Source organism: Caloenas nicobarica, chromosome 21, assembly GCF_036013445.1.
Source record: "Caloenas nicobarica isolate bCalNic1 chromosome 21, bCalNic1.hap1, whole genome shotgun sequence".
NCBI lineage: Eukaryota > Metazoa > Chordata > Aves > Columbiformes > Columbidae > Caloenas > Caloenas nicobarica.
The window spans coordinates 1,106,149-1,133,531 of record NC_088265.1 but is presented as its reverse complement, the minus strand read 5'-3'; the positions used below and the strand labels follow the sequence as shown (position 1 = coordinate 1,133,531).

General features: G+C 45.7%; 1 protein-coding gene across 2 annotated transcripts; it reads left to right on the top strand.

The window, feature by feature from the left end:
- Positions 1-27,369, top strand: USP49 (ubiquitin specific peptidase 49). 2 transcript variants are annotated; one of them, XM_065649462.1, is made up of 7 exons: positions 1-59; positions 14,629-14,764; positions 15,669-17,079; positions 18,869-19,073; positions 19,311-19,419; positions 20,164-20,369; positions 21,117-27,369. In XM_065649462.1, the coding sequence occupies exons 3-7, from the start codon at positions 15,697-15,699 to the stop codon at positions 21,305-21,307; spliced, it is 2,094 nt and encodes a 697-aa protein (XP_065505534.1). In that variant the 5' UTR covers positions 1-59; positions 14,629-14,764; positions 15,669-15,696; the 3' UTR covers positions 21,308-27,369. The 2 variants fall into 2 exon arrangements, with proteins under 2 accessions (XP_065505534.1, XP_065505535.1); XM_065649463.1 differs by lacking the exon at positions 14,629-14,764 and having other exon boundaries at positions 11-59.
- Positions 27,370-27,383: the final 14 nt, after the last annotated feature.

Here is a 27,383-nt window from a genome sequence, read left to right as displayed (position 1 = left end):
GCCGGCGGCCGTTGGGGTGCCTGGCGCTGGGTGACAGCTCGCGCGTGCTGATGATGGCGGTAAATAAAGGGGCCGGGGGGGGGGAGGCCGCGACCCCCCCGAGGGGAGGAGGGAAGGGGCGAGGGGCTGAGGAGGGGGCACCCCGCTGTGAGGAGAGTGCTCAGGGGTCCTTGGTCCTGTCGCCCCAAAGGGCGCCCCCCCCCTCCCCTCAGTGCGGTTGGGGGGCGCGGGGGGGGGCCTGAGGCGAACCCCGATTTCCCCCCCGGCCCGGCGGCCGCCGCCTTTGTCTGCGGGCGGGAGCCCCGCGCCGGCCTCGGCGGCTCCGCAACTTTCCCTTTGTTGAGGCGCGGGGGCCGCGGGAGCGCCCCCCCAGCCACCCCGACCCTCTGCCCCGGTACCGGCCCCTCCCGGGGGCTCGGCCGCCCCCCGCCGGCCGGGGGCGGAACAGCGCGGGGGCCGCGGCCCGCGGGGGGAGAGCGCCCAAAAGCTGCCCCCAAGCCCGCTTGCTGCGCTCGGACGGGGGGTGGAGAGGGCACAAAAACGGGGAAAGTCGGTGCTGATTTATGTTTGTGTAAAACCAGAAAAAGCTGTGGGGTTTGTGTCTCCCCGCCCGCCGCACCGCTACAAGGCTGAAGTTAAGCGGGGGGGCTGGGGCTGGGTCTCTCGGTCGCTGGTGTCTGCCCCAGGGAGCAAAGCATCCCTTAAAATCACGTTTTAAACAGAATTCGAAGCAGAGGGGGCGGCAGCAATTTGTACCCCCCTCCTGCGAATGCTCGAATAACAAAAGCAAAGACCGGGTCAGTTTTAGCAAAGCTGCTGATTTTAGGAAACGCGCCCGCTAATCGTGTTGCGTGCGGTCGTACGTAGGAAAAAGAAGCGCGATCTGTGTGTCAGAACAGCTCCTGATCTGCAGGTACAGCCCGCGGGGACACGGGGACGCTGCGATGGAAGCACCCGCTGGGTTTGAAAAATACAGCGGGAGGCGGAGAAGTGTCTTTGCTTTTCAGAGCTACACTTGTAGTTTTAATCAGGGAAAGATGCTGTGAGCTCTTGAAGGCGTTGAGCTCATCCCGTGTGGAATGTTGCAAAATTTGGTTCTTTTATGTCCTGCTGCTGCGGAGGAGACGCTCGCTGGGACCTGAGGAGCGCGCGGGGAAAGATGCGATGGGAGCGACCGGTTCCTTAGCCCGGGCAAAACTCCAGCTGACTTCGGCAGGAGCTTCTCCTGAGTGGTATCGGTCATTCCCATGCAAAGGCAAGGCAAAAAATAGGGACGAAATTAGAAGGGATGATAGGTGGGAGTGGAAGCAAAAATAAGGTGTCAGAGAGGGGGAGGAAGGTGGAGATCTGAGCTGCTCCTCGAGAGGAGATGCACGGCTGGGATGTGAAAATGGGGAGGGGAGAAGGAGCTGCAGGAGCAGGTGAATAGGTGGAACTGCAAATATAAAAACTGTGTGTATGTGTGAACGCTGGGGATTAAACTTGCCCTGGGATTAAACAAGTGTCGGTGTAACAGAGCGGTTGGAGTTGCAGCGCTGGGGCTTGCGCTGGATTTCTGCTGCTCTGCCCTGGGCAGTGATGCTCGGGGGTTGATCTTGTTCTACAGTTGTCAGATGAGTTGGCATGGTTAAAAAAAAAAAAGGGAGGGGGGGCAGCAAAGCATTTGGTGTTTTTAATTGCTTTGAAAATATTCTAGGTGCAAATATTTGAAAATTATGTGCCAAACATGAGCAGCATTTGATGTCTCTGAGCTACATGTGCTTTCAAACACGAGGCTGCAAACGGTAAATGCTTGTTTATTTTTCCCCTAATCATTTTTCCTGTTAATATGAGCTGACTTCAAGTGAAAAGAGTGTTTTGAAGTTGGCAGCTTTTCAGGTCTGGAATAGTTCTTGGTCTTGTGCAAGTTGTTTGTTACAAAGAATTTTGCTTATTCGCGAGCAGGGCTTAACAATAGTCACATATGCAACGTTTTAGAGAGTGTTACAGCTAGTATGGCAAAACTGGGGATTTATTTAGCTGTTGTGTGTCCAAAGATCTTTAGTAAAGAATCTGTGGCCGCAGTTCCTGCGTGTGGTGCAGAGCGCTGTGGTTGACAAGGCACGCGGGAGGCCTGAAGGATGGAGAAATGGTGAATAAGTCTCATGTGCTGTGGCTTGCAAAACAAAACGGTGCTTGATCCGGTTAGTACTTGGGTTGGTAAACTCGAAGGGAATGGCAAAGCATCTCTTTTGTGTGTTATACTGTTAATGGTAGGAATACCACTGATAAAAAACCCAAAGGTCACGTTTAGCTTGGTGTATCGCTGCTGTGTCTGAGAGCCCCGAGTGCCGTTTCTTGCTGCAGCGGATTTCTTGCGACTGATCATGATCCTTCACTTGGTGTTCGCTTGTTTGCGGCTCTGTCTGCATCAGACATTGCAGGTTGTTTTCTTCAGTGCTAAAATGCACTTGTTAATTTTTTTTTTTAATTAGTTACTGTTTGTCTCAGCACCTGATAGCAAGTGGCAAGAAGCGCTTTTTCTAGTGGCAAAGGTGGTATCAATTACTGAATATGTCTTTTAAGAGCCTGTTTTTATTGGCCTCTTTTTTTTTTCTTAGCTGCTTTTATACTGAAATTTCTTAGGACTTCTGTTGGGACTCATAAAGTGAAATTTAGCCCTTGGAAGATGTTAGTGGATAGATTTAGAATAACTAACAAATGGAAATGCTACAAAATTCAGTTTTTGTCTTATAAGATATGTGTGAGTTCTTTCACATGCATTTTTTGCCTTGGGGAAGTGTGAAAGGGTTTTTGGACTCGACCTCAGCTCCGAGTCAAAACAAAACTCAGATTTTTCTTTTAAAAGTGTTTGTCAGAAATGGTTAGAGAGATACTAAGAGAAGTTGGTTGAAGACTTTGCTCAGCAGTTCAGGTGGAGTGGGGAAGAGGGCGATGGGGCGGCCCTGAGCTCCCAAAGATCCCCCTGCTCCTTTGTGTTCGGCTCAGGAATCCTCTCCAGTGCGTGAGGGATCCTAGAAGTTTCTCACTTTATTTAACAACCTTTGTGTTTTTCAGCTTGAGTATTTCATCAAGGGTTGGTTTTGCTGATGGTGTTTGTTTGCTTGTTTATTTTTCTTTGGGGAATGAAACCTTGGGAGCTGTTCTTGCCCCAGCAGCCCGGTGTTAGTCTCTCGGTTTGTGGACACTTCACCTTTCCTAAACCCTTTACCGCAATGACCAGGCTGCTGATGTGGGTGGGTTGTATAGAAAAAAGCCCCCACTTCAACATCAGTGAATAGGAGACCATCCTCATTAGCGTGAAACCCTTAATGAATCGTTGCTCTGGAGTGTACTAAGCAAATTCAACAAATTGTTTAACAGAAACCACTACCATTTAAAAACCCAGTTTACAGATCAAAACGTCTGGGTGGTTTATTCGTGTCTCCATGTATACTGACACTAACGCTCTCCACTTTTGGTTTTATTAGTCTTTAGATCAAAGATGGCTCACGCGAGGCTGTTCAGTGGTCTGTGGCTGAGCCGTTGAATTGCAGCCCCGCGCGCCGGCTGCAGTAACCGGCAGCAGAGCTCGGAGCGGCTCCGGCACCCTGCAACAAAAACCATCGCAGTGGGGTGAGGAGAGAAGGTAAAAATGGAGGGGGAGATTCTGGCCATTGCCAGGCTCGTAGGGAAATAATTTCTAAGTGGTCTAAAGCGAGTTACTTGGCATTTGCAGTAATTCATATCATGGCACATTGAGGAAAATGGAAATTAAAATGCGCGCTGTTACACTGCATTCTGCTGGTTTTGAAGGGAAAAAAAACCCCTTTACTTCCTGCTGTAGTGTTAGGAAGTGAGTAGGAAGTGAGTTCGTATCTTTAGTGGACATGAGCTAGATTAAAAAAAAAATAAACTTAGCTGCTTTGAGCTAAGCATTGTTAATTAGCTTTTTGCTTATAAGATGGTAACGAGCTCACATTAACCGTTACACCTCCAATGCATTACAAAGATCAGTATGAAATCTCTCAGAAAATGACAAACTCAGGGCATACCTTCAGGTTTTTTTAAAGAAGGCTCACTAGAGAAGTTCCTTTAATTAGGTGATCGTAATGTGATGCACTGACAGGCCTGTCCTCTTGAGAACTTCACTGGGAAAGTAGGAGAAAAATACAGGCAGGCGTGTGAAAAAGCAGCAGCTCTTTTCAGTGCATCCCCGTTCCTCCCCACCATGTGCACACTCGCTCGTCTCGCTGCTTTGGCTGTGTCATTCAGCCGCTTTTCCAAATGAAGACAGAAAACTGGAACACGCGGCTCTGACAGCTCGAAGTTAGTGTGAGTGCAGCTGAAATGCATCTTGTGTAACGTGTCAGTCGTGACAAACGTACTATTGTAAAAAAACATTCTAAGGAGATGCTTTCTTGGTGTTTTGTAATTTTGCTAGCTGAAATGCGAAAGGGTGTTTCAGCCAAAGCAAAACCCACATACTTGGATGTAGGAATCCCTACAGAAGGCAGGAATTACTAAATAATGTGCTCCATCTCGATCTTTAAAAGAAAATAATAGTTTGATCTCTCATATTGTACCTCGGTTTGTTGTATGTATCACGAAAACTTTTACATTCAACCTCTAAACAAACACCCTGAAAAAGAAACTTTTTTTTTTTCCCCTCTCTGGGTGAAGCCAGTTTTGAAAGGACCAATTTAATGGAGAAAAGCTTTAGTTCACTTATGCTCTTTTCAGGCTTTTCAGTCAAAGCATGGAAGATCAAGCCAAGAGTTATGGGCCACAGCTGTGTTCCTCCATTGAGACCTTCTATAGCGCATCAGCTGAGCTGATTAAGAGATGGTGACCACAGCTCCCTTCCCTTTTTCCCTCTGAAAGGCAAATCCGTCCACTTGATTGAGAACCGCTGCCTTGCAGCCATATTTCCCCATTCACTTTTCAGTGGGCGGCTTAGATCTGATGAAGAAATACTGTCCCATAATTGCATTCTGCCCCTCTCTCATGCCGTGAAAAGCCTCTGCAGACAATTCACGGTTTTGAACTCTGGGAGCGGTGCGAAGGAGGTCGGTGTCCGCCTGCGAGGTGGGGATGCAGATGAAGAGAGAAGCAGCTTTGAGCCAGAAATGCTCAGTGTCCTGAGCAGGGCAGCGAGCGCCGGCTCGTGTTTCTGCTCCGCTTTGTTCCCCGCTTTCCTGGGGGACCCGTGTCGCTGAGCCTCACTCTGTTCCAGCGCGTTTGTGACAAATGTGCTTGCCTTTTCTTTAAACAGCAAAACTGTATTTTATGTTAAATCCTTTATTTTAGTGTGGTGGGACCCGTTTGTCTCTTGCCTGGTGCTGCAGCTAACTTTACCTGCTAATTTTAGATAGTTTAGAATTCTGCATTATGTTGTATATTAAATGCGTTCCAGCTGAATAACAAGAGCCTTGTGAATTAAGAAAATGATAAGAGATTTGTGGCAGCCTTCTGGCTTGAGCATTATCTGCATAAATACTGAACTGTAGTTGATCAGAACCAACAACTTTTTCATCCACTAAATTTCAGCAAAAACAGTTCCGCATGAATTCCTCCCCTCCCGCCCCCGCAGGTTTGTGTAACTCAGTCAAATGAGGAGCAAACATCTTTTTTGACTAATTTGGCCTTGCATTTGTGTTCACTGGGGTGGGGGGTTATACTTCACAATAGTTGGTGGCTTTTCTGGGTGGAAGGAGAGATCTAAATATTGATTTAAACAGACTGTATGTCTATGTATCTGTGTGTGTATCTATAGATGTGTTGCTAGAACTGGACAGGATAATCTGCTTTGGGATGCTTGGGGGTTTTTCAGTCATTACCAACCAGTGAAAAGTGATGTGTTCTAATTCGGAGATGGCAGCTGGCTTAGTGTGAGCCAGAGGGACACTTAACGATAAATTAACCGAAACTTGGGGTGTGCGTTACTTAAAATTAAACCCTGTTGTCTGGGGATGTAGATCGGTGGCTTTTTCTCTCCTCGCTGTCCCGTCCGTGCTTCCTCTCATGGAAGCATAGAAGGCAAGAGCAATGAATTAAGGCAGTTTGTTGGACTTCGAATTAAACGGAGAGACTGATGGTTAAATATCTCCATCCTCTGCAAAGATAGGAAAGTACAGGGAAAGACTGCTCCTCGCTTTCCTTACTAGTGCCTTTCAGATTTTTATGTGCTTAAAACCCACACAAACATGAAAACCATGTTTTAATTTTGAGTATTCTAGACTTAGAATAGTATTAATTATTCTCAAAAAAATCCACGTAAAACTCTGCTGTTCTGTAAAAAAAAAAAAAAAAAAAATTGAATCAGCTGTTTATTCACTGGAGTTGTGAGAAAGGGCTCTTAGCTTGGATTTAATGATGTTTAATCATTTTTTCAAAAATACAAAGGAGGTACTAAGAGCTGTTCAGCTAAGCTTTAAAGAACTAATAGCTGTAACTCAGATTCAAAAGTGATTTAGTTCTAGAGGTAAGTCTATAATCCTACCAGTCATGAGTTAATCTGTCATCAGACTAAGACTAGAAGCAAATCTATTTAACTAAGAATAGTTAATTCACCTGAATGAGAGCAAGGATGAAGATCCTTCTCACAAGAGTTGATTTATTTTGAGAAAATGTAATATTCAGGATAGTGAACACAGCGAGTGTTTTTCAAAGGCAGACTCAAAAATTCCTCTTTGACGTTTGTGCTGCTCTTTTTCTGCACTTTTCAGGATGATTCGGTAGCGTGGCTGCCCGGCCTGCTGGCTCGGACACTGTGGAAATAAGTGAGTCAATGAATAAGGCAGATAATATCCTGTTTGTTATAGGAGTGGAAGGTTTTAGGAGCAGCTTTTTGAGGCACTGGATCGTGGCATCAAAACCAAATCCACCTGTCTTTTGTTTCCTTGTCCTGTTGTTCCTCCCAAGACAAATTGATGTGATGAACTCTAACCTCTTAGGAGGATAATTTATTAAAATAACAGATGCTATCGAATCGGGCCGCGGTTGATCTTCCATTCTTAAAGAAGATTAACAACCTGATATTCTGCAAATTGGGTTCCCGTTTCCTACATGGTTCTGTTACGTCGACGTGTTGTGGTGAGGACAAAGGCACTACTCAGATATTGCCTGTGATTTATAGAAAAGGATTTCAGCCAGAACAGGATTCCTAGTATGCAAATTGGGAATAATTCCATCAGGAACAGGGGGGGAAAAAAAAAGGTGCATATGAGCAAGCGAAATATTCCATATGTACCAGAAATAGCGGCTCAAGCCTCGCGTGTCAGCTGGACGTAGGGAAGGGTTGAGGCTGAAAATGCACTTCTTAGTTTTGCTAAAGCCACTTTAGGTCTCCTTCTGCACACCTGGGAAGAGGCGGGTTTGCTGTACAGATTTCTGAGCACAAAACAGGCGCGTCCGTGGAGCAGAGCGAGAGGACGTGCGAATCTCTGTCTGATTCTCTGCTGACCAGAGCCGGGAGCCGAGCGGCCCAGCGAGGCCGGCTCACGTCGTCTGCTGCTCCGAGAGCCGCGGGCGCAGCCGCGTGCTCCGCGGGATGCGGGCACACGGCGGATGCTGGATGGAGAAATGCCGCATCTGGGGCAGCGGCCCGGGCTTTGCTGGTCGCACAAAACACCAGAACTCCTCGCTGCCTTTGGATAAATCGGTCACTCTGATGTGCTCCATTTGCCAGTTAACAGCGTTTAGTAAGACCCATAGAAAATGTTCAAGCTGCTGCTCTGTTTCGCTCGCTTGGGGTTTTAAAAGGCTCAGTAGGAGATGATTGGCAAGGGAAGGGAAGGAAATGATGGAGAGGTGTGTGGAAACCTGTCGTTATTTCATCTGCTAATCCCTGCTCCTCAAACATCTCGAAGGCACCTTCCCTGCTCAAAGCACAGCCGAATGTGCCTGTGGAATGTTGCACTTTATATTTAATACTCTTTGCCTATTCATGACGGCTGGGAAGATAATAAGCCCCAGTCTGCTGGGTTGTCTTGTTCTTTATTGCTTCAGTAGATGGCACTGACATGTTCGTCTGACTGATCGCTTTATGTGTTTTATCAGCTGCGATGTTGTTTTAGATTAGTTAATAGTCTGTCTAAGATTTTGCCAGGATGAATATGAATTAAAATGGGGGAGGAAGAACAGCAGAGGACTACCCATAACTTAGCAAGTATTCAGTGCCTGGGATAATCCGTCTTTGTGTCGATCACAAAGAGATCGCGAAGAGGCTGCTGAATGCCAGGGCTGTTCAGTCCTCCGCTGCAGCCGCGAGGATTCTCTGATGTGCTGGAGCCAAAAAACTTCACCTCGTACCTGTGCAACGGAGGCTCCGGGCTTGGTTTGGTTTTATTAAAGTTGCATGTCTTTTGATACAAAAACAATCAGATTTTGCAAGTGATGGGGGAACGGAGCAAGGTACTGTAGATCAAAATCTAACTGCTTCTGACCTTGCTAATGGTTTTGCCAGCAGCGGAAAGTTATGTTTAATTTTGTTGATGTTATTGTGAAAATGGGTGGAAATTGTGTATAATTTTCCGTATAAAAGGTGGAGTGTGTGGTTTTTAATATTTTTAATATCTAATGTCTGAACTATTGCTGTGAATGTCAACTCAGTATTGTTCATGTGACAATCACTGATGAATGTGATACACACTGAATGTGAGAAATAATGTTTAAAGAGCGCGGTCAAAAGAAATAACGCTTTTAGTGTTCTGAAAAATGTAGTGTTTTGGCTGCATTGTAGTAGGCCATGACTAAAAGGAATAATAAGGTAGGGAAAGTGGGGCCATAAGAAAATGGCTGTTTATCTCCTCTATTCCTGCTTTCTTAGGCCATGTTGAAATATAACATGGCTGGTTTTGTTTAACTGGCACCTTGTTAATTATTCTCAAACTGCCTTGTTCACTGTGCCCAGGTCTGGACCCGCGGACACGTCAGCCCATACTCTGTCCGTTCGAGCAGTCTCGCTAAACTCAAATACTTGCCGAACTGGGCAGTGCTAAGTGTGAAAGGAAACAAAAAGACACCAGTTTTGGTAGAAACCCCGGCAGCTTGTGGATGGTGGGGTATAAAAAACTGGATTTCCAAATAGTGAGAATTGCTGTAGCTCTGGACTTGAAGTCGGTGCCACTAATTCTGCGTCCGCTAAAGCTGCTACTGCCTGTGCTGGCGGAGTGTTGTTCGGGGGCAAACATGTAGAAAACTTCAAAATGCTATGGCATGTCACAATTATGGAAATTACATGAAAAATATATGAAATCATGTTGTCACAATTATGGAAATAGAATTCGTTGGGAATTCATGGATTCTATAAAGCTAGTTGCTCGACCCATAAAGTGAAATTATTACTTTATATTGGGCAGTTAGCATCTACTTGCAGACTGTTGTAATGCAAAACATTTCTTCATGTTTGGTAATTCCAGTCGTATGTAGTTGCTCTAACTGCTTCAGGCTTCGCAGGCGTAAGTACCGGTGGAGTTACTGCCTTGATCCTGTCCCTCCTGGACCAGAGGAAATGCTGTGAATTGGTTTAATGGAAAGCGATGCCTCTTCTATACAGCATGTCCATATCGTGTTTCCCAGCTTATTAACACTTCAAAACGCCAAACCAAAAATAAAACCTGGGAAGCCTATGAAAAGAAAGGGGAGGGAGGGGACTTTATGTGTTGCAATAAATGAAGAAACATTAACTTCTAGAAAGCCAGGAGCTAAGAGGTATATAGCATTTTAATAATGCTTTTTAACATCCAGGGCTGCTATGGAGTAACTTCCCACATTTTCAGGGAACTGTAGGACATGCGTCTTTTTTGTTTATTTGTTTTATGGTGTACTCTAAAATCGGATACGGAGCAATATCTACTTATTTTAGCTTCCTAAAATGATTCAGGGAACGAAGTCCTGCAGAAGTTGCATTTACTTCCACTGAGGAAGCCTGTGCAGGAAATAGGATTTTCTTAATCTTGGTGCTTTTGAGTGCTTTGGGGGTTTTGTTTTGATGGTGGTGGTGGTTTGGGGTTTTTTTGCAATGACTGAATATTTCTTTGAAAACTGATGCCCGAGATTCCAGGTTTGAGCCTAGACCAGAGTTTTACAGCACACTGTGGGCTCCCAGAACAGTTTAACATGGACATAGTTATAATTAACTTAAAGGAGTTAATAAAACAGAACTCGCTGTGGAAGTTGTCAGGACAATCCTGTTTCCGTCAGGCTCCCCTGTGCTGGGAGCTGCCCCGCGGCGGGGTGGTTCGGAATTTGGGAGAATTTCCGTGTTTCAGGGCTCTGCTGGGTGAGGTGGAGTCAGGGGCCGCTTCTGCTGTCACAGCTCCGGTCTGTGTGTCTGTCTGTCAAACTGGGGTTTATTCGTATATTCAAAGTTCTATTTAATCCATTGCTTTGCCTGTCTTTTCAAAGAAATGCTGAATCTTGAGTCATCTGTAACTCTTCCTCATGTGTTTTCCTTTTTTTTTTCCCTTTGTCAGCAGTGTTAATTTGCCTGTAAGTAACTTGATAGCGTGTCATCCTGGATAGAGAGAATCCAGCAATTGTGGGATATAAAGCTGACAGTTTTCAAGAAAATATGCTCTCAGAATAATTGAAAAATTCTCTAGGGCTATTGTTACTCTTTGGAGATGCGATTTGAAAGTCTAAAACCAGCCGGGTTTGAACCAGAGGAGTCAAGGGAGAAACTCGTTCCTGCCTGGGCAAGCGGGTGGCTCTTGGGAGAAGAGAGGAAAAAGAGATTTTGGGGTGTTTTCCTGGTGTTGTCCTTGCTCTGGCTGCCGAGGGAGCCGTGCTGGACGCGCGGGGACGTTGGGACACGTGCAGCCGTTCCCTCTCTCCAGCGGAATACCACGGGTTTGCTGTTTGAAGCGTCATTGCTGGTGGCTCTGAGACGCAGACCAGGTTTTGCTGTGGGTACGGACGGGACGGCTCTTGCCAGCAGAAGAACGACAATGTTTTCAGCGGGAAATGTTTTTCACCATCTTCCGTGCAGCTCAGATTCTGTGATTTCATTAGACATCCGCTTGAATAATTGGTTCCTTACAAATGGGCGGGTTAAAATAACAAGAGGAATAAAGTTTTTGAGTAGTTTTATGCAATTTAAAAATATATATATATACTCTCCAATATCTCCTTATTTGCATTTTTGAGTATTTGCAGCAGGCTAGAAATTCTGCTCTAGGTTTGCACCTAAAAAATTGTTTATTGGGTGCGAGAGTGGAAGGCACTTGTTTTTTTGCACCCAGGGTTTTTAAACCTATTTGATCAAATGCAATATATTTGTGTAAGATACGTAGTTTTGACAGAAACCAAGAATACCTCCAGCACCTTTCCTGATCACTGCACTTTTTTTTTTTTTGCGTTGTGCAAATTTATTTAGAAAAAGAAAGTAACTAGTGTCAACAGATCTGTACAGATGTCTTTAATCAGTTTCCAAATGTGTAACAATGGTACAAAGAGACATAATAAAGTCGTGTGGTTTATTTTAACACTCTTTTAGGGTCAAGAGCCAAATTGTTTCTGCTGCGTTTGGTTCTTGAAGCTATTATGGGATCTTGCCTTAAGTTTTTCCAGGGTTATGAGGCATGCAAGAAAAGAAAGCAGGGTTTGACCCAGTATTTAAACACTATAAGTGATTTGCAAGGGAAGAATTTTTCAAATTGTCTCTAGAACATCACTGGTAGTCCAAGAAGAACTGGCGAATCTAGTGTCCTTATTTTCCTTGTATTTCCTATTCTTTTCTTTCAGCTTTAACTCACCTTTAGTGGCATTGCGATGCAGCTCCATCCTTCTTCTGGTACCTCTTCTCCATACAGAGCAATTAAGTCGTTCCCCCAGCCCTTATCTGGAAAAGAAAGGATCTAAGTAGGTGAGAAGGGACAACTATACAGACATTTCTTAAAATGAGATCTACCTTGATGGAAAAAACTGTACACCCAAGAAATTAACCTGATATACTGTAATTGCAGAGAGTTGTGTTTGTTCATTTCCAAGACCTTAACATTTGAGGTGTTAATTCTCCATCATTAAACTCTTGTGTTGCTCATGGCTTGTCCTGGGCTGTCACATCAACCACATGAATTACTGTTCACTTGCTGCAATATCTTAAATACTTCCCGCCCTGGCATCTTTGCAAGGTTGGTTTGGGTTTTTTTTTCCCCTTGTGCAACTCTTTACAGGTTCTGACTCATCTTTGTGCTTTCCTTTAATCACAGCTCTGTAATTTCTCCTGTTGGTGCGTTCTTTTTATTCTTGCTAGTAGGTTGTGGCAAGCCGTTTGTTTACCTATGGAAAAGAGAAGCAAATTTTGTTCTTAGTCGTGTGCGTCTTTCAGTGACTTATTTAATCGTCTGTTTGCGCGTGGGCTGGCAAGGCTGGACCTGCAGACACCCCGGCTGCCTTTAGTGCTCGTGTTTCACAGTACCACAGAGCCTGTTTTAATTTTTTTTCATGGAAGGGGTCAAAACCTTTAACGTGAAGGCGAAACCCAGGAGCTGGTGGGTGCAGAGGCTCTGCCGGTGCAGCAAATACTTGAGGAGGGTGAAAAGACGCATCGTTTCAGCGGTTTGGGTTAAATAAACACCGTTTATTTCTAACTTGCAGAGCAGCCGAATATACGTGGGATTAGGGCTCAGATTTGCGAGAGGAGTATCCAGAGATGCCTAAAGAGAAACAGGTGGGGAAATATCACATGCAGTATCAAAGATGCTTTTGTGCTGAGAATTGCTGAGTTAAGGTGTAACAAAGCTGCTTTGTTAACTGACCAACGCTGTTAAATTCTCTTTCCTTTTTCAAACAGGAAATCTTGCTGGCCCGCACAGGAAAAGCAAAAGCAGTTGACAAAAGGCTTGTAATTTATGTCCTGACAGGCTGCTTCATTGTTAAACATGATTCGGTAACGCACCGGCTCTGCCGGGTGATTGATTTCCGTGCAGCCTGTTACCCAGCTGAAAGCAGCAACATATCAGCGGTGTTTCTTTTTTTCCTTGGAAATTAAGGATAAATTCAGTGCTCTTTGAAAATCTTGTGTCCTGAGCCCTTGCAGAGCTGGCGAGCAACTGCGCTCGGCAGCTGTTTAATCGGTCTCTAGGAAATTGTATTTATAAGGCCTGGTTTTTGTTAGACGATACGAACCTGGGATATGCTGGTGAGACTCAAGGGTTAAATTCCCAGCACTGTCGCATATGGCAGTGAGCAGAATCACAGATGTTGATGATACAACATAATTAGTATTCTTTTATGTAAATGAAGGCTCTCAATGTTACCATAGTGTCTATACTCTTTGGAGCTGGAATCTATGCCACTCGGTCTCACCAAGGCTAGACAGGATTATTCCACAGTTTTCTGTCGAGACCTGAGCAGAAAAATTAAGAAGAAAGAGGGAAAAAAGGTCAGAGAGGAAGGTGGGATGGGATGTCTCCAACTTGGAAGGAGGAGACCAAATGGGTCCTTTGTTTAGTGTAGGATTTCCCAAAGTGTCTTCCCAGGATTTGTGAGGGAATGAGAGCAGCCCAAAGGAAAGCTGGGCAGGTTCTGAACTGGTTTAAATCAATAACGAAAATGGTGATTTAGGCACCGCAGAATCATTCTGTGGAGATGGATTCTGAAGTGGCCACTTGTGCTTTCAAGTTGAGAAGAGTTAAAGAGTAGAAGAGCTTTGATTTCTTTAACAGATTCCATCTTTAGCAGCAGTGTCATTGGAAAAAGACAATCATTTAAGTAAATTTGCATAATTTGGGGACCACTAAAAAGATGTTTTCTTAACCTGGTCAGATGGGTTTTCTGCAGCCCAGTCGAGGCAGCTGTTCGGTATCTGCCCTGAAGCTTTGGGACAGCGCGCTGTGGCCTTCGCGGTGTTCGCCTCTGCCCCTTGCAAAATGGTTTTTTGTCTCAATGTTCTGTATGCCAGACCTGACACTCTCTGTGACACCCGTAACCGTTTTGTGCGTGTTATCGCTGTCCCTCCTGTCACCACTTTGTACTGCATTCAAGTGCTGTAGTCGTAGATGTGTAAGCCAGTGAATTTAGTCTTTCTTGGATTATTACAACAGATACGTTTTTAAAATCTTTCCTGCCTTTGGCAAAATGCAGGTTTTTCCTTTTTTTGTTTCCTCTGTAGTTCTTATTTTGTTGCTGTTCACATTTGAAAACTATTCATTACTTCATTTTTATTGTTTGCAAAATCATCTAGAAACAAAATTTAATTCGGGACAGATTTTTTTTCTTTTTCCCACCCCATCACTGCTGCTTTCACCAAGTTATCGAAGCAGCCAAAATGGAAGCGACCACAGGAGGTGCGTGTTTGTGCTCAGTTCTTTTAACTCAGATTTTTTCTTTGCCATATGCTGGGTCACCCACTACAAAAGACTTACGAAGAGGCTACATGTCGTCGGCAGATTTATAGATTATCAGAAAATGAAAGCAGAAAAATGAAAATTCCAGACTGCCTCTTCCATGTGACGTTTCTTAACATCTACATATTTGTGTTCCGAGGTGTGTTCATGCTTTGACTTCCAGAAAATTCTGTTTTCTATAATAAATGTGTTCTCCGCAGCAACTCTTGCACCGAGGGGATTAATCGTGTTGAAAAGCAACTCCGCCAGCGTTCTTAGTTTGTGTATGTGCATCACAAGAATATTCTCTCTCCAGGGCTTTGGAGCTGAGCTGCCTCACAACGAAGACTTCAGTAGCAATTAAATCCTGGAAGAACCGCCGTGGCTGACATGGGGCAGGTGGGCGCCCCGGAGGCTGCTCCGCGGAGGGGAGGATGTTCAGCCGGGACCCCGTGAGTAGCACGAGCGGCTCCGCGGGCCCGTCCTGCGCCCCCCGTCCTTCCCTCGGCTCAGTGGTGCAGGGACCGTACAGAATAAACCGCGGCGCTGGCACACGGCTTTTCAGACGTGCTCTTTGTACGGCTGAGGATCTTTTATACAACATCTGGGCGCAGGACACGGAGTGAAAGCTTTTTGCGCCTTCTAGTATCCCCGCGTTGATTTATCTCCTCTTACACTATAGTAATTTAGTAAATCAGTTGCTCTTCCTGTTTGTGTGCTCACGCAAACATGCACACATACAGATGTTCCTTTAGGTTTATTATAACATGGTCTTACGCATTTCATTTTTTTCGGTTCTGATTGGGTTTTTTTAAACATCGGAATGTGTGAGGCTGTGGGAAATCGGGGAATTTGAGGATAGAATGAGAAGCCTGCAGACTTGCGAATGCTCTGGTTATGACAATTACCTGATATTTTTGTGGCTTCTGCGAAAAGTTGGTAACCTCAGTCTGGTTCCTGATGGCATGCATTCCAATTCCAAATTCATTTCATATGTATCAATTTCACAAGGGCAGACAAAGATCAAACGTGCGTGTGGACTGAATTAATCTTTTTCTCCTTGGAGGCCGCTCTGGTTGGGTGAGGTGGTGGCAGCTGCCTGGGCCATCCTGAGTAGACAGATAGACACTTCTATTCTGTAGACCTTGTCAATCCAATATCTTTTGCTGGTACTAAAAACTGCTTTTAAAAAACTGTGCAGAAGTAATGCAGTTGGTTGAAGGAAAACTGCGATTGGGATTGACAAGATGTGACATCTGTATTTTTATAGGTCTTTACAGCTGGTACAAGAGAGAGAATTTTAAATGCTTATAGTGGCTCTAAGACCTTTTCCTTTCTTTTTTTTTGCCTTCCAAGGTCAAAGCAGCACAGACTCCTGTGAGACATGGATAGATGCAAACATGTTGGGCGGCTACGACTCGCCCAGGACCACTCGATCCTGAACCCGCAGAAGTGGCACTGCGTGGACTGCCGCACCACCGAGTCCCTCTGGGCTTGTCTCAAGTGCTCCCACGTGGCGTGCGGAACGTACATCGAGGAGCATGCCCTCAAACACTTCGAAGAGACCAGGCACCCGCTGGCCATGGAAGTCAACGATCTCTACGTCTTTTGTTACCTTTGTGAAGATTACGTCTTGAATGATAACCCGGAGGGCGATTTGAAATTGCTGAGAAGCTCTCTGTCGGCGATTAGAAGTCAAAAACATGATCCGTCGACAAGGAGCGGCAGGACGTTGCGATCGATGGCTTTGGGAGAGGACGTGTGCAGCCACCCACGGAGCCCTCAGGGACAGTCTCAGATGCTCACTGCGCTCTGGCACCGGCGCCAGGCCCTGCTTGCCAAGGCGCTGCGGACCTGGTTCGATAAGAGCTCTAGAGGCCAGCTGAAACTAAAACAAAAGAAGCAAATGGAGGAGTTGGAGAAAAAGAAGGAGGCGGCTCGGCAGCGGCGGCAGGAGTTGAAGAGGCAGCTCCTGGAGGAGCTGGCGAACACTCCTCCACGCAAGAGCGCCAGGCTGTTGTCTCACATGCACAGGGAGAACTTGATTCCAAGGAAATTCAGGGAGGTGGCGGCCACTTCCCCTACCTCAAGGCAGATGCAGAGCAGCAGGTTCAAACAGTTTTATTCCATCCGGCGTAAGCCTCTGATGACTCCCGGGGTGACGGGTCTAAGGAACCTGGGAAACACATGTTACATGAATTCTATTCTGCAAGTGCTAAGTCACCTCCAGAAATTTAGAGAATGTTTTTTGACACTTGATCTCTGTGAAACAGAAGAACTCTTAGCCAAAACTGTGAATGGGAAGTCTCGGATGCCTGGCAAATTGGCAAATGGGTCGGCCGCTAATGAGTCGGGGAGGACTGACAGAGTGGGATCCTATGGCGTGCAGGGCTTGCCAGCTGGCTTAAACGGCGGCTCCTCGATAAGCAGGAGTTTAGAGCTAATACAGCCCAAGGAACCGAGTTCAAAGCACATCTCCCTCTGTCACGAACTGCACACCCTGTTCAGAGTGATGTGGTCGGGGAAGTGGGCGCTGGTGTCACCGTTCGCCATGCTGCACTCCGTGTGGAGCCTCATCCCCGCCTTCCGAGGCTACGACCAGCAGGACGCTCAGGAATTCCTCTGCGAGCTGCTGGACAAAGTGCAGCAGGAGCTGGAGTCGGAAGGAACGAAGCGCAGGATCCTCATCCCGTTCTCGCAGAGGAAGCTCACCAAGCAGGTCCTGAAGGTGGTGAACACCATTTTTCATGGGCAGTTGCTTAGTCAGGTAGGCACCTGCTTTTGCACGGAAATCAACTGGAGCCGCTCGCACCAGGGAGCGAAGGTGCCGTTTCTTGAGGAGCCGCCAGATAGTGAGAGAAGTTGCTTAGGAGCGTCTCCTGAGAAAGAAATCTGTTGGGTTGCTGTGCAGGTTGTCACGTTTTTGATACTTGTCACGTGTATTGTAAATGCAGTTGACTTCTGACACTTCAGAACGGAATCTGCACAAGTACAGTAGTTCTGTGCCCTTAGTTTTAAGTTTTTACCATGTTTTTAAAGTGTCTTTGTAATTTGTTTTGTCCCTGCCTGGTTTTGTTTCTGTGGCTAGAAAGAATATGATGAAGGACAGAGGAAGCAGTCATCTTGTGCTCTAAAGAATAAGCTCTCTGTGATAATTTTTCTTTTTGCAGGCGTGTGAAAGTCATCTTGAAATACTGACTGTCCTTAACATAGGTTTCTGTAGGAGATGAAAGTGCCTGTCGTGCTGCTCACTCTCGTATTCCTGTGCAGTTCCCTTGTCTGAAACTCATTGTTCCCCACGAGGCAGACCCTGGGAGCCCAGAGCATTTTCAAAGTCCTCAATTACGTTTGCTTTCCAGGAGAAATGAAATGTGTGCACCACTTGACACCCAAGGGTTGGCAGGACCAGACCACACGCAGTATTACACGTGTGTGTGTTCTCATCACTATTTATATCATCCCTCTCAGTGCCAATCTTACTGAGCTTACCGCTCGTAAGAGCTTACGTGCACGTTAAAGATTAAAAGGTGTATTTTTCAAGTTAAAGCTTTTGGCTTTTCAGGGAAAGGATGTTTGAAGTTGTGGTTCATTTGAATCATCTCTGCAGTGCATGAACTTCTTGTGGGCTTCTTAACTAAAAGCTCTTTGGTTGTCTCTCGACTCTGGAAGTGGTGCGTGTTCTAAATTCAGTGGTAGGTCTCTGTTAACAGCGTGAAGATGCTCACAGATCAGTATAATTTATCTGCTACTACGATACACTATAAATAACTTGCCAAGCTTTTTATTCTACCTATGTAACTCTTGCGTACACATGCTGTATTTAATTTCAAACCCCTCTATGCACAGAAGAATTCCTTCCCCAACTACGAATCCGTCTTGAAGTTACTGGTGCCTTCAGTGGATGAAGCTGCAAAGTTGCAAGTTGGTTTCTGGCAAACGGTTCTCGCAATAACACAGAGTTTGAGCAGATTTGCTTTCTGGTTTTGTTACCTCCTCATGTTTTCACTTTCTGCCTCTGAGTTTAATTGAAAACTTTTCTGCTGTTCTTAATACTCTGGGATGACATAAGGAAACAAGTGCACCTGAAATTTGTCCTTTCATGCTCCATTCAAGAATGATTTTTATATAGTTAGCAGATAAGACATTAAGGGAATTATATACTTTGAAATATGCAAGGAAAGTAGAGAAAATGTGGAAGGAAGATTGCATGATAAATGCAAACGTGTACTTTTTTAGTAGAAAACAGATCCAGGGTGTTTGTTACCCAACTGTGAATTGGTGTTTTTATCTGTAATGGTGTTTATCTGAGGAAGTGAAGGGAAATACTGGCTCTATTAAAAAAATTGAATTGAGAAAGTAGTTTAAATTATCTGCTGAAGACAGGCAGCTTTCAGACTGGAAATAAGCAGCATTTCTCTTGACTCACAGGTCACCTCTGTGCACGTGAAGCTGCACTGCCCTTTGGGCATAAACTGGCTATTTATTGTGGGTACCAATGCCTGTCTGCAGGTGTATACGTTCATAACTTCATCTGTGCCTACACATTTCATTCCCAGGTCACCTGTATAACATGCAACTACAAATCCAACACGGTTGAGCCCTTTTGGGACCTTTCCCTGGAGTTCCCCGAGCGCTATCACTTGATGGAGAAGGGGCTGGTCCCTGTGAACCAGACGGAGTGCATGCTGACCGAAATGCTGGCCAAGTTCACCGAGACGGAAGCCCTGGAAGGGAGGATATACGCGTGCGACCAGTGCAACAGTGAGTCGCACACTGCTGCTGTATTTTAAATGTGTGCGTTTTGATCCTAGAGAAGTTCCTGCTCTGTGAAGGAATTCATGAGAAACGTTTCCTCGCGTGTCCATCCTGAGTGTGTTTGAGCTGGCCCATGGCTACTGCAAAAAGAGTTCACAATGTACTCTTTTCCCCTTCGGAAAATTAATGAGACTCTCACCATCTTTGCCTTGATTTTGTTTGTTTGGTTGGTTTTTTTGGTAGGCAAACGGCGAAAGTCTTCTCCTAAACCTCTTGTTCTGAGTGAAGCTAAAAAGCAGTTAATGATCTACAGACTACCTCAGGTCCTCCGGCTGCACCTTAAACGATTCAGGTGAGTGGGGCATGCTCCGTGGGGCAGAAGGGACTCGTGTGGGCGCAGAACTTCTCTCACTTTCCTGGAAATGCACATGTATAAACATTTTACCCAAACCAGATATGTGATACCCTGTCAGTACTACTTACATTGCAATCAGTACCTTGTTTGGAGCATGTTTTCTACTATACACACAATATAATGTTTTGTAGATGTTAATACTGATTTTCTTGCATTGTATTCAATGGTATTTGTCCGAGTTTGCAGACAATTTGAAACAGTGGCTGTGAGATGGGTGAGCTGATGAGTGAAAGAGTTGGCGAAACTGGAAGCCTGTGATAGTTAAATCCCAGTATTCTGTATATACCTGTTGAATTAAACGTAGCAGACAAAGTTCAAAATGTTATGAAAAGTTTCTAAAATGGTTAGTGCAGGCAATCGAGGTGTGTGGGTTTTATATTTATGTAACCGAGTATTTAAAGTGCTGTTAGACTGTCACAGTAGGTGCGAGTCTGTCTCTGGCTGTCGCAAATCTCAACAGTCTCCTAACAAATAACAAATGGGCGTCAGTGACAAAATCAGCTGTATGCAAAAAATGACGATGTTAGAGTGAAAACAGAAATGAAAAATTCTGCGCTGCCTGCTTGACCCCGGCACAGAGAGCTCCTCGGAGCTGTTCGGCAGCGGGTACTTGTGTGTGCGGCTCTCCCAGCCCTGAACCGCCGGCCAGACAAGTCTTTGATGGTGCCCGTGTGTTTGCAGGTGGTCTGAACGCAATCACCGTGAGAAGATTGGGGTCCATGTCCTCTTTGACCAGGTATTAAACATGGAACCTTACTGCTGCAGGGACTCTCTCTCCTCTCTTGACAAAGAGACCTTTGTCTATGACCTCTCCGCTGTGGTGATGCATCACGGGAAAGGGTTTGGCTCAGGACACTACACAGCGTATTGCTACAACACAGAGGGAGGTGCGTGTGCCTTGTGACGGGGAAACAAATGCAAGAAACTCGTGTGCTGTTCGTAGACGTAGTGCGTTGTAAAGCTTTATCATCAAAGCTGTTTGGAATCAAGTTTCCTGACATACGGTAGTTTGTTTCCCAGAATGTATTGCTAGTAGCATGTTTTCTTTTTTCCTCTTTTTTTTTTTCCATAAAGCCACGGATTGCTGCCCTTTTCTTTGCGGGTCCCTTTTATCGCTTGCTGTTAACAGCATGAATGCTTTTCCCATGTGATGTAACTCTGTGGAGCTGCTCCAGCTGGATGTCTTTTCTCAGTATCCTTGGGATGATGAGATAAACAGAAAGTGTTTTGAAACTGGACAGGGACTATTCATGAATAACATCCGCAGGGTTTTGTGATTTTCCAGCAGTCTCTTTCTGCAGCTGAATTAGTATTGACTCTGCCTTCTGACTCGCAGAGAAAGAGGTACAAATTGGCTGTCCCCAGGGAATTTTTATTTGCCTAATTGAGTCTTGGGGCTATCATTTACAATTGGTTAAATTATGATTTGGTATTTCTAAACTCAGTTAACAGCACAGAAACTATCAAAATGTTTTCCAGATTAGAACCTCCTTTCCAAAGCATCTGTAGGGGGAAAGACAGTGATGCCTGTCTCGCGTTTTCTCTGTGGATGTTTCCTATGAACAGTTCCAAAATGCACTCGGAAGGAATGACGCCTCCCTTACTCGTGTCCTCTTTCTCACTTTGATTCCCAGGTTTTTGGGTCCACTGCAATGACTCCAAACTGAATGTATGTAGCGTGGAGGAGGTGTGCAAAACCCAGGCTTACATCCTTTTTTACACTCAAAGAACAGTGCAGGACAAAGCAAGAATCTCAGAAAAACAACTTCAAGCTCAGGTGCCGTCCAAAAATAGCGATAAGGACAGAAGACTGACGTTCCTGTGATGGGGAGCTCTGTAGCTCAATCAAGTCTCAGTTTTTTTTAAAAAACCATTGGCGTTCGCATCTTTCCTCGTCGTAGGAAAAAGGCTGCAGGAAGGGACCGGGTCCTGTTTGCCGCCCAGGGCCTGGAAAAGCGTTACCTAGCTGCGCAATTCTGACACGTAAGATTGTCATCAGAATCTTGTTTTTAAAGCATCTTGTTGTTAAATTATGCTCACAAAAATCAAATGAGAAAGTTCGATGCTGTATTATTCACCTCATATCAAAAAGGAATGGCGTAAGGTGTGTAACAAATGAGCACAACCAGGAAACAGAAGCATTCAACTGGCTTCAAACCCCATCGGTCCCAGTAATGCTGACAAAACTCCAGAAGGAACAGGTACAGTACCCTCCCCTCTAATTGCCGTTCAGATTTCCAGGGTTTGAATCAAGCAGTAACCCAGATATTTATTTGAATGGTCGTTGGATAGGTGGAGTTGACTGTCTGCAGAGCCATTCTTGCTGGAGAAATGTTTAATGTTCTTCTACTAGAGAAAATATTCCCCCAGGCCTCAGCCACCTCTGCTATACCAATTTCTTTGCCATCGTTGGAGGGCAAACCCAAGGCTGGCGAGCGTTGTCAGCAGCTCCGTTTCTCAGTGTTACTGAGGCTGCGTGCATATTGGATGGTTTATTCTCTGGGCTGAACTGAATTGGCAGCTAAATCCACTCAGAATGTGGTTTTAAAAACAGTTCTGCTCTGGAGAAGGTGTGTTTAAAAGCAAAAAAATGAAACCCTGTAATAAAACAGGAATGTACCTGTGTGTCATATCTGTTTACAGTGGCAGCAAAACCAAAGCCTGTGTGACAGGCTCCTGCTGGCACGACTTGGGTGAGCAGGTTTACAAGGAAGTCTGAGCGCTGGCTCGCACAGCCCCGGCAGCAGGAGGTGGCGTGGAGGGTTCTCACACTGCAAAGCAGCAGCTGGGTGCCAGTGCAGCCCGTTGTCCTCCGGGGAGCGCGGTGCTGACACCGCAGGGCTGGGAGACAAGCGCTGCCTTCTGTTGCTGCTTCTGGACGAGAAATTGTCATTAATTGTGGTCATCGCACCAGGCCAGACTGACCAAGGGCAGGGAGATTGCACACAGTTCAACCTCCAAAGTCTTTATTTCTGCTGGGACATAAAGGGAAGGAATGTAATTAAATCTCAAATTCCATGTTGAGTTTGGAAGGCTGAAAAAATGTCTGTATCCATAATCATCTTGATTTGAGAATTCTGTGTGAAACGTAGGGCCTTAGGTGACTATTCATAGTCACTGCTCAACCTACAGTTGCACCTCAGGTGTTTTTATAATTCGGGGTTGGCTGTTCACATTTCATGTTTCAATCAAATCTGAATATGTAGCTGCAAAGGGACATGACTTTTTCAATCATGGTTTGTTAGGTTTTTAAAGTGGTTGAAGGTGAAGTAATCTAAAATATGAGGCTCTTCAAAAAATTGGTAAGTGTCCCAAATACCATTCCTCTCTTTCCACTGCCACTACCACAACTTTTAATCTCCTCTCCTACGGGCGAATAGATCTCTTCCTTTGGCTGCTGTCGATCGCTCCGGCCACGCAGAGATGAGCACAGCAAACAAGAAACTCTTGCTTTGTCAGAGCACAGCGTCGCACTCGCTCCCCTCCGTCCTTCACGTTCCCATTTCTTGTATGTCTGAGCAACATGCTGCTTTTTGAGCCAACAAAAACCACCTTTTTGACAGTTAAGTATAACTTTGAGATCATACGCTGTTATTTTTTGGAGATGAGAGTTTGAAACAGTCCTACGGGAACTGATTTAAGAAGTTTTGGTTTTGGTTCTCTACATGTGGCAGGGTCTGGAAGGATTTCTGATGAATGTCTGTTTATCTGTGTATTTACTAGGTAGGGGATTTTTTTGTGCTACCAGTAAATACAATTACTAAAAATGCAGTAGGCCAAATTGAGATCCAGTTAAAGTAAATGTGGCTGCTGATTGTGGGGGAAGCAGAGTTGAGTTCAGCACAGGTAGAAGTTGACACTCCTGAAAGGATCAAAATCAAGCGCTTGTGACTATCAGATGCATTTCTAGGGCAAATACATGCTCTGTGAAGACTATGTATAGTCTTGAAAATGAAAGGAAAAATAGTGCTCAACATTGCCTTTTTAATTCAGAGGTGGAAGGGAAAACCGGTGTTTTTCCCGTGCATCTGTCCTTCCCAGCCTGTCCGCCCTTTAAGAGGATTATATTCTTCTAAATGACAGTCAGGGTCCACTCTGCTGCGTTCGCTGTCTCAATCCCTGAGCCGCGCCGGCCCCGTTTATATAAAAATGTGATAGAAAGGCAAACGGTAACGCAGCGTTGGCTGTTAACGCAGAGAGCTGAGACTCTTTGCTGCGAACGCTCATTTTTTGACTGAGTGTTTTGCATTAATATCTGAATTCAGGTAGTAATGACAGTTGTAACGTGGATCTGGGAAGGTTCCTGTTGCGTCGCTGCACCCGACTGCCCGAGCAGATTTTGTAGCATTTTCCAGGGGCAACTTTTGCCATGAGTGGCCTCTCCGTGTGATGTTAGCCTGGTTGTGCTGGGACGGGGAGATACTGTGGGCAGAAAAGTGATTGCCCTGATAGGGAAGGAGTGAATTGTACTTCGAAGTAAATAAACTTGCTTTTTCCAACACTGTGAGGTTTCTGTAACATTTAGCTTTTATTTGGAAGCGATAGCGTATAGCATTTTTTATGCTGTTGGGTTTATATTTGTCTGCTGCAGGCTTCTTTAGACAAGCATCGCCCAATGCTCCCTCCGTGGCGGACACTGTTTTATAGTGTCCTGCTTGCCAGAAATTCTGATTGGAAGTGCCCTCGTGCATCCGTAAGGTGAAAACACCCCTTGCAGTGAGAGCGGAGCCCACTCAGTGAATGCCTGTAAAGCAAACTTTGTCCCTCCTTTAACGGTACGGCTTCAAATCCTGCTCACACCTTGATGCGTACTTAGAATAGTTCCAGGTTTAGGCTCTGCTTCTGCAAACACAGGGCAGGTGACGTGACTTAACTCGTGTGTGGGGTTCCGTGGTCACAGCTGAGTCACGAGCCCAGTGTCTGCGACGTGAAAACCTTTATTGTGGCGCAGGCGGCAGCGAGTTGGTGTCTGTGGTGCCGGTTCCGGCGCTGCCGCGAGGGCTCGGCCGCCCGGGGGTGTGCGGAGCGAGCACCAGGTTCTTGTGCACAGGGACCGTCACACTCGGGGCGTGCGGAACTGTTCTGCTGTGTCCTTGTTCCAGCCGATTTGTAAGTAAATTGGCATTCCTTTCTGAGAATGAGGAGTCTTAATGTGTTCATGGCCAGGTATGATACAGCACATGCTGTGGTAGTTGGAAAACACTTTATTTTAGCTCGCTTTATCCCACTAGCAAGTTAGGTACATAAATTTGCCTTTACGTTAGCCCGTTACTGTCGGTGTTCCCAAGTTAAACTATGCATACCGCAAAAACAGTTTCTCTGCAAAGCACTGAGAAAAAATCAGGTTTTTTCCCCCATTAGTTCTGACCAGAACAATTCTCTGGTCTGGCTTAGAAGTTGTTAATGTGAGACAGCAAACAGAATAATGCGTATGAAATGCTTGACGTCAGACTGGTCTGGGTGGCCATCCCACGCCCACTCAGCGACGTCCAGGCGGCTTTTGGAGCGTAGGAATAAAATTGAAAACGTAAATGTGTTAAGTGTGTCCTATGGACTCACTATCAGGGTTTGGGTTTGGTTTTTTTTGCTTTTAGAAGGCTAAAACCTTCTAGCGTAGATATCGGTAATTTAGAAACTTTTATTGATTGTAACATCCCCAGGCCTGAACATGCTTAATTGCATCTGAGTGAGACGAACGAAACTTGTGGCTGTTGCCAGTGTCCCCGGCCGAGCTCCAGCCGTGGTGTTGCAAACCAGAACTACGTGCACAGGAGATGAGTTTGACCCGCCAGTACGGTTTTGTGAACTAGTTTCAGATGATTCCTTCGATTCGGTGCCTTGTACCCAATAATATTTTTCACTGGACAGAAACATTTGGGAAATAAGTCGTGAATTTCCCCCCTCCTGATGGAAGCAGCGGATTTGTGTGTTTTAACACGTACTCAGGCTCACTGATGTTTTTCCAGTTCCTGTCTCTGTGACTGAAGTTTACCAGCAAGCTCAGCAGCTTGTGTTTTAGTGTCAGATGGTTGAAATCTCTGCACTTGTCATAGCACGGTGTTTGGGCTATGGAACTCCCCCCCGCTCTGATTTACAGTGACATTTTCATAGCAAGTGTCATCTTCGCTCACCTTTAATAAACGAAGCTACTGGGCCTGGGCCTCGAGGCTGTTTCCTGCTGCTGCAAGAGGAATGACACATTTCCATGCGAAAACCAAGTTTTCACCTCATTTATCAGATGTGTAAACTACAGTAAGTTACTGCTGCCAACCTAGAGCCCATGTAAGAGAGTTAGGTCCTATTTCTTCCCTGCTTAACTTTGCGTTGGTTAAGCAGTCAAACTCTTTAAGCCACATCTATACATCTAAGGAGCAGTTTACAGGAAAGGAACAAGTGGATGAGTTTGTTTCCCGTAAAACTTTTTTTTTTACATGTCTGTCTTTCCATAAAAGAAACTTAAACACATCTCAGAAAGTTAAAACAGCTTCTCAGAGAGGAGCGCTGGGCCGGGGCAGGGTGCTGCCGGGACACCCCATTGCTGCCGCCCTGGACACGTCACTCCTGACTTGAGCAGGGCAGAATTAAAGCTCATCTTCAGCACTTTAAAAAGTTAATCCTGCTCTAAGAGAGGGTTGCTGGGAGGGAGCTGTTGGCAGAGGCCGTGGGGAGAAGACGAGCAGTTTTCCTCCGGTGTGAAATGCTGCGCCGCGTGCTGGGGAGAGGAGCCAGAATGGAGCTTCAGGCGGGTTTCCTGATTTTTCAGTGACTCTGTGGGGTCTTTAAGTCAGAACAGCCTGTGGTTTCTGCCTCACGTTTCTGGTACTTGCGTCACTAATGACTTAAGCTGATGCCGTGCTGTGCTCTGAGCGAGGCCGCCGGCGCCTCAAGGACGCTCCCAGGCAGCAGCAAGTGACGAGAGAATCCAATTAATTACCGAATGTTTCTGGCAATCTGTCCAGCTGTCTCACAGCTTGGGGCAACCGCGCTGCTCCTAATCGCAGGTTCAGCAGCTTTTATTTTAATCAAGGTTTGTTAAGACAACATCCAGTACGTCACCTATGGCAGCCTTACATACTTAACTGCATGAACTGCCCCCTGCCTGAACCCGGGCCCTGGGAGATTAGTGTGCTCTAAATCAAAACTAAGATTAACTATAAAATGATTTAAATGTTCTAATTAATCCCCTTGTCCTGCAGAAACCGTTTCTGTATAACCCAGATTATCCGTACTTCAAAAGAGCTTTATTTCTTTACAGGATGTTAAAATACCCACTTTGAAAACAGCATCTTTCTGGGTAGCGGGATGTTTGGCTCAGGGCAGGTGTGGGACAGCTCTTGGTCACAGAGCGCAGAACGTCTTAAACCGAAAACCCGCACAAACGCGTCCAAAGAACCTGAGCCCGCGTTGTGGTCCCGCTGCCGTAACGCTCAGGGCTGGGAAATTAATTCTGCTTTATAAAGAGCATCTCCCAGGAGCTGCTGTGTGGGTTCACAGCAGATTAAATCGTGGCCGCAGCTCCCTCAGCCTCACGTGGCGCTTCCCCCGTCCCCTCCGCAGCTTCACCACCCACTTTACAGCTGGGAACGGCAAACTGGTCCCAGTGCAGGGCGCTCCAATGCTATGCAACACCAAACGGCTTCTTCCTCCCACACCCCATCCGGTACAGCACCTGTCCCGGGTTTATCTCCTCCAGACACCACCCAGGAAACCTCCTGATGCCGAGTTCACCTGCGGCTTCTCACAGGTTCATTTGTCCTTGGAATAATTAGCTGATGGGTCCTGCTCAAAGCCCGGGACTGGACTTGTCCCCTTGTCTTTTGGGTGTGAAATATAAATCATGTTTTTATGATTTTTTTGTAAATCTTTACTCTTTTTACACCTTGTTTTTGTAAGCTGAAGTT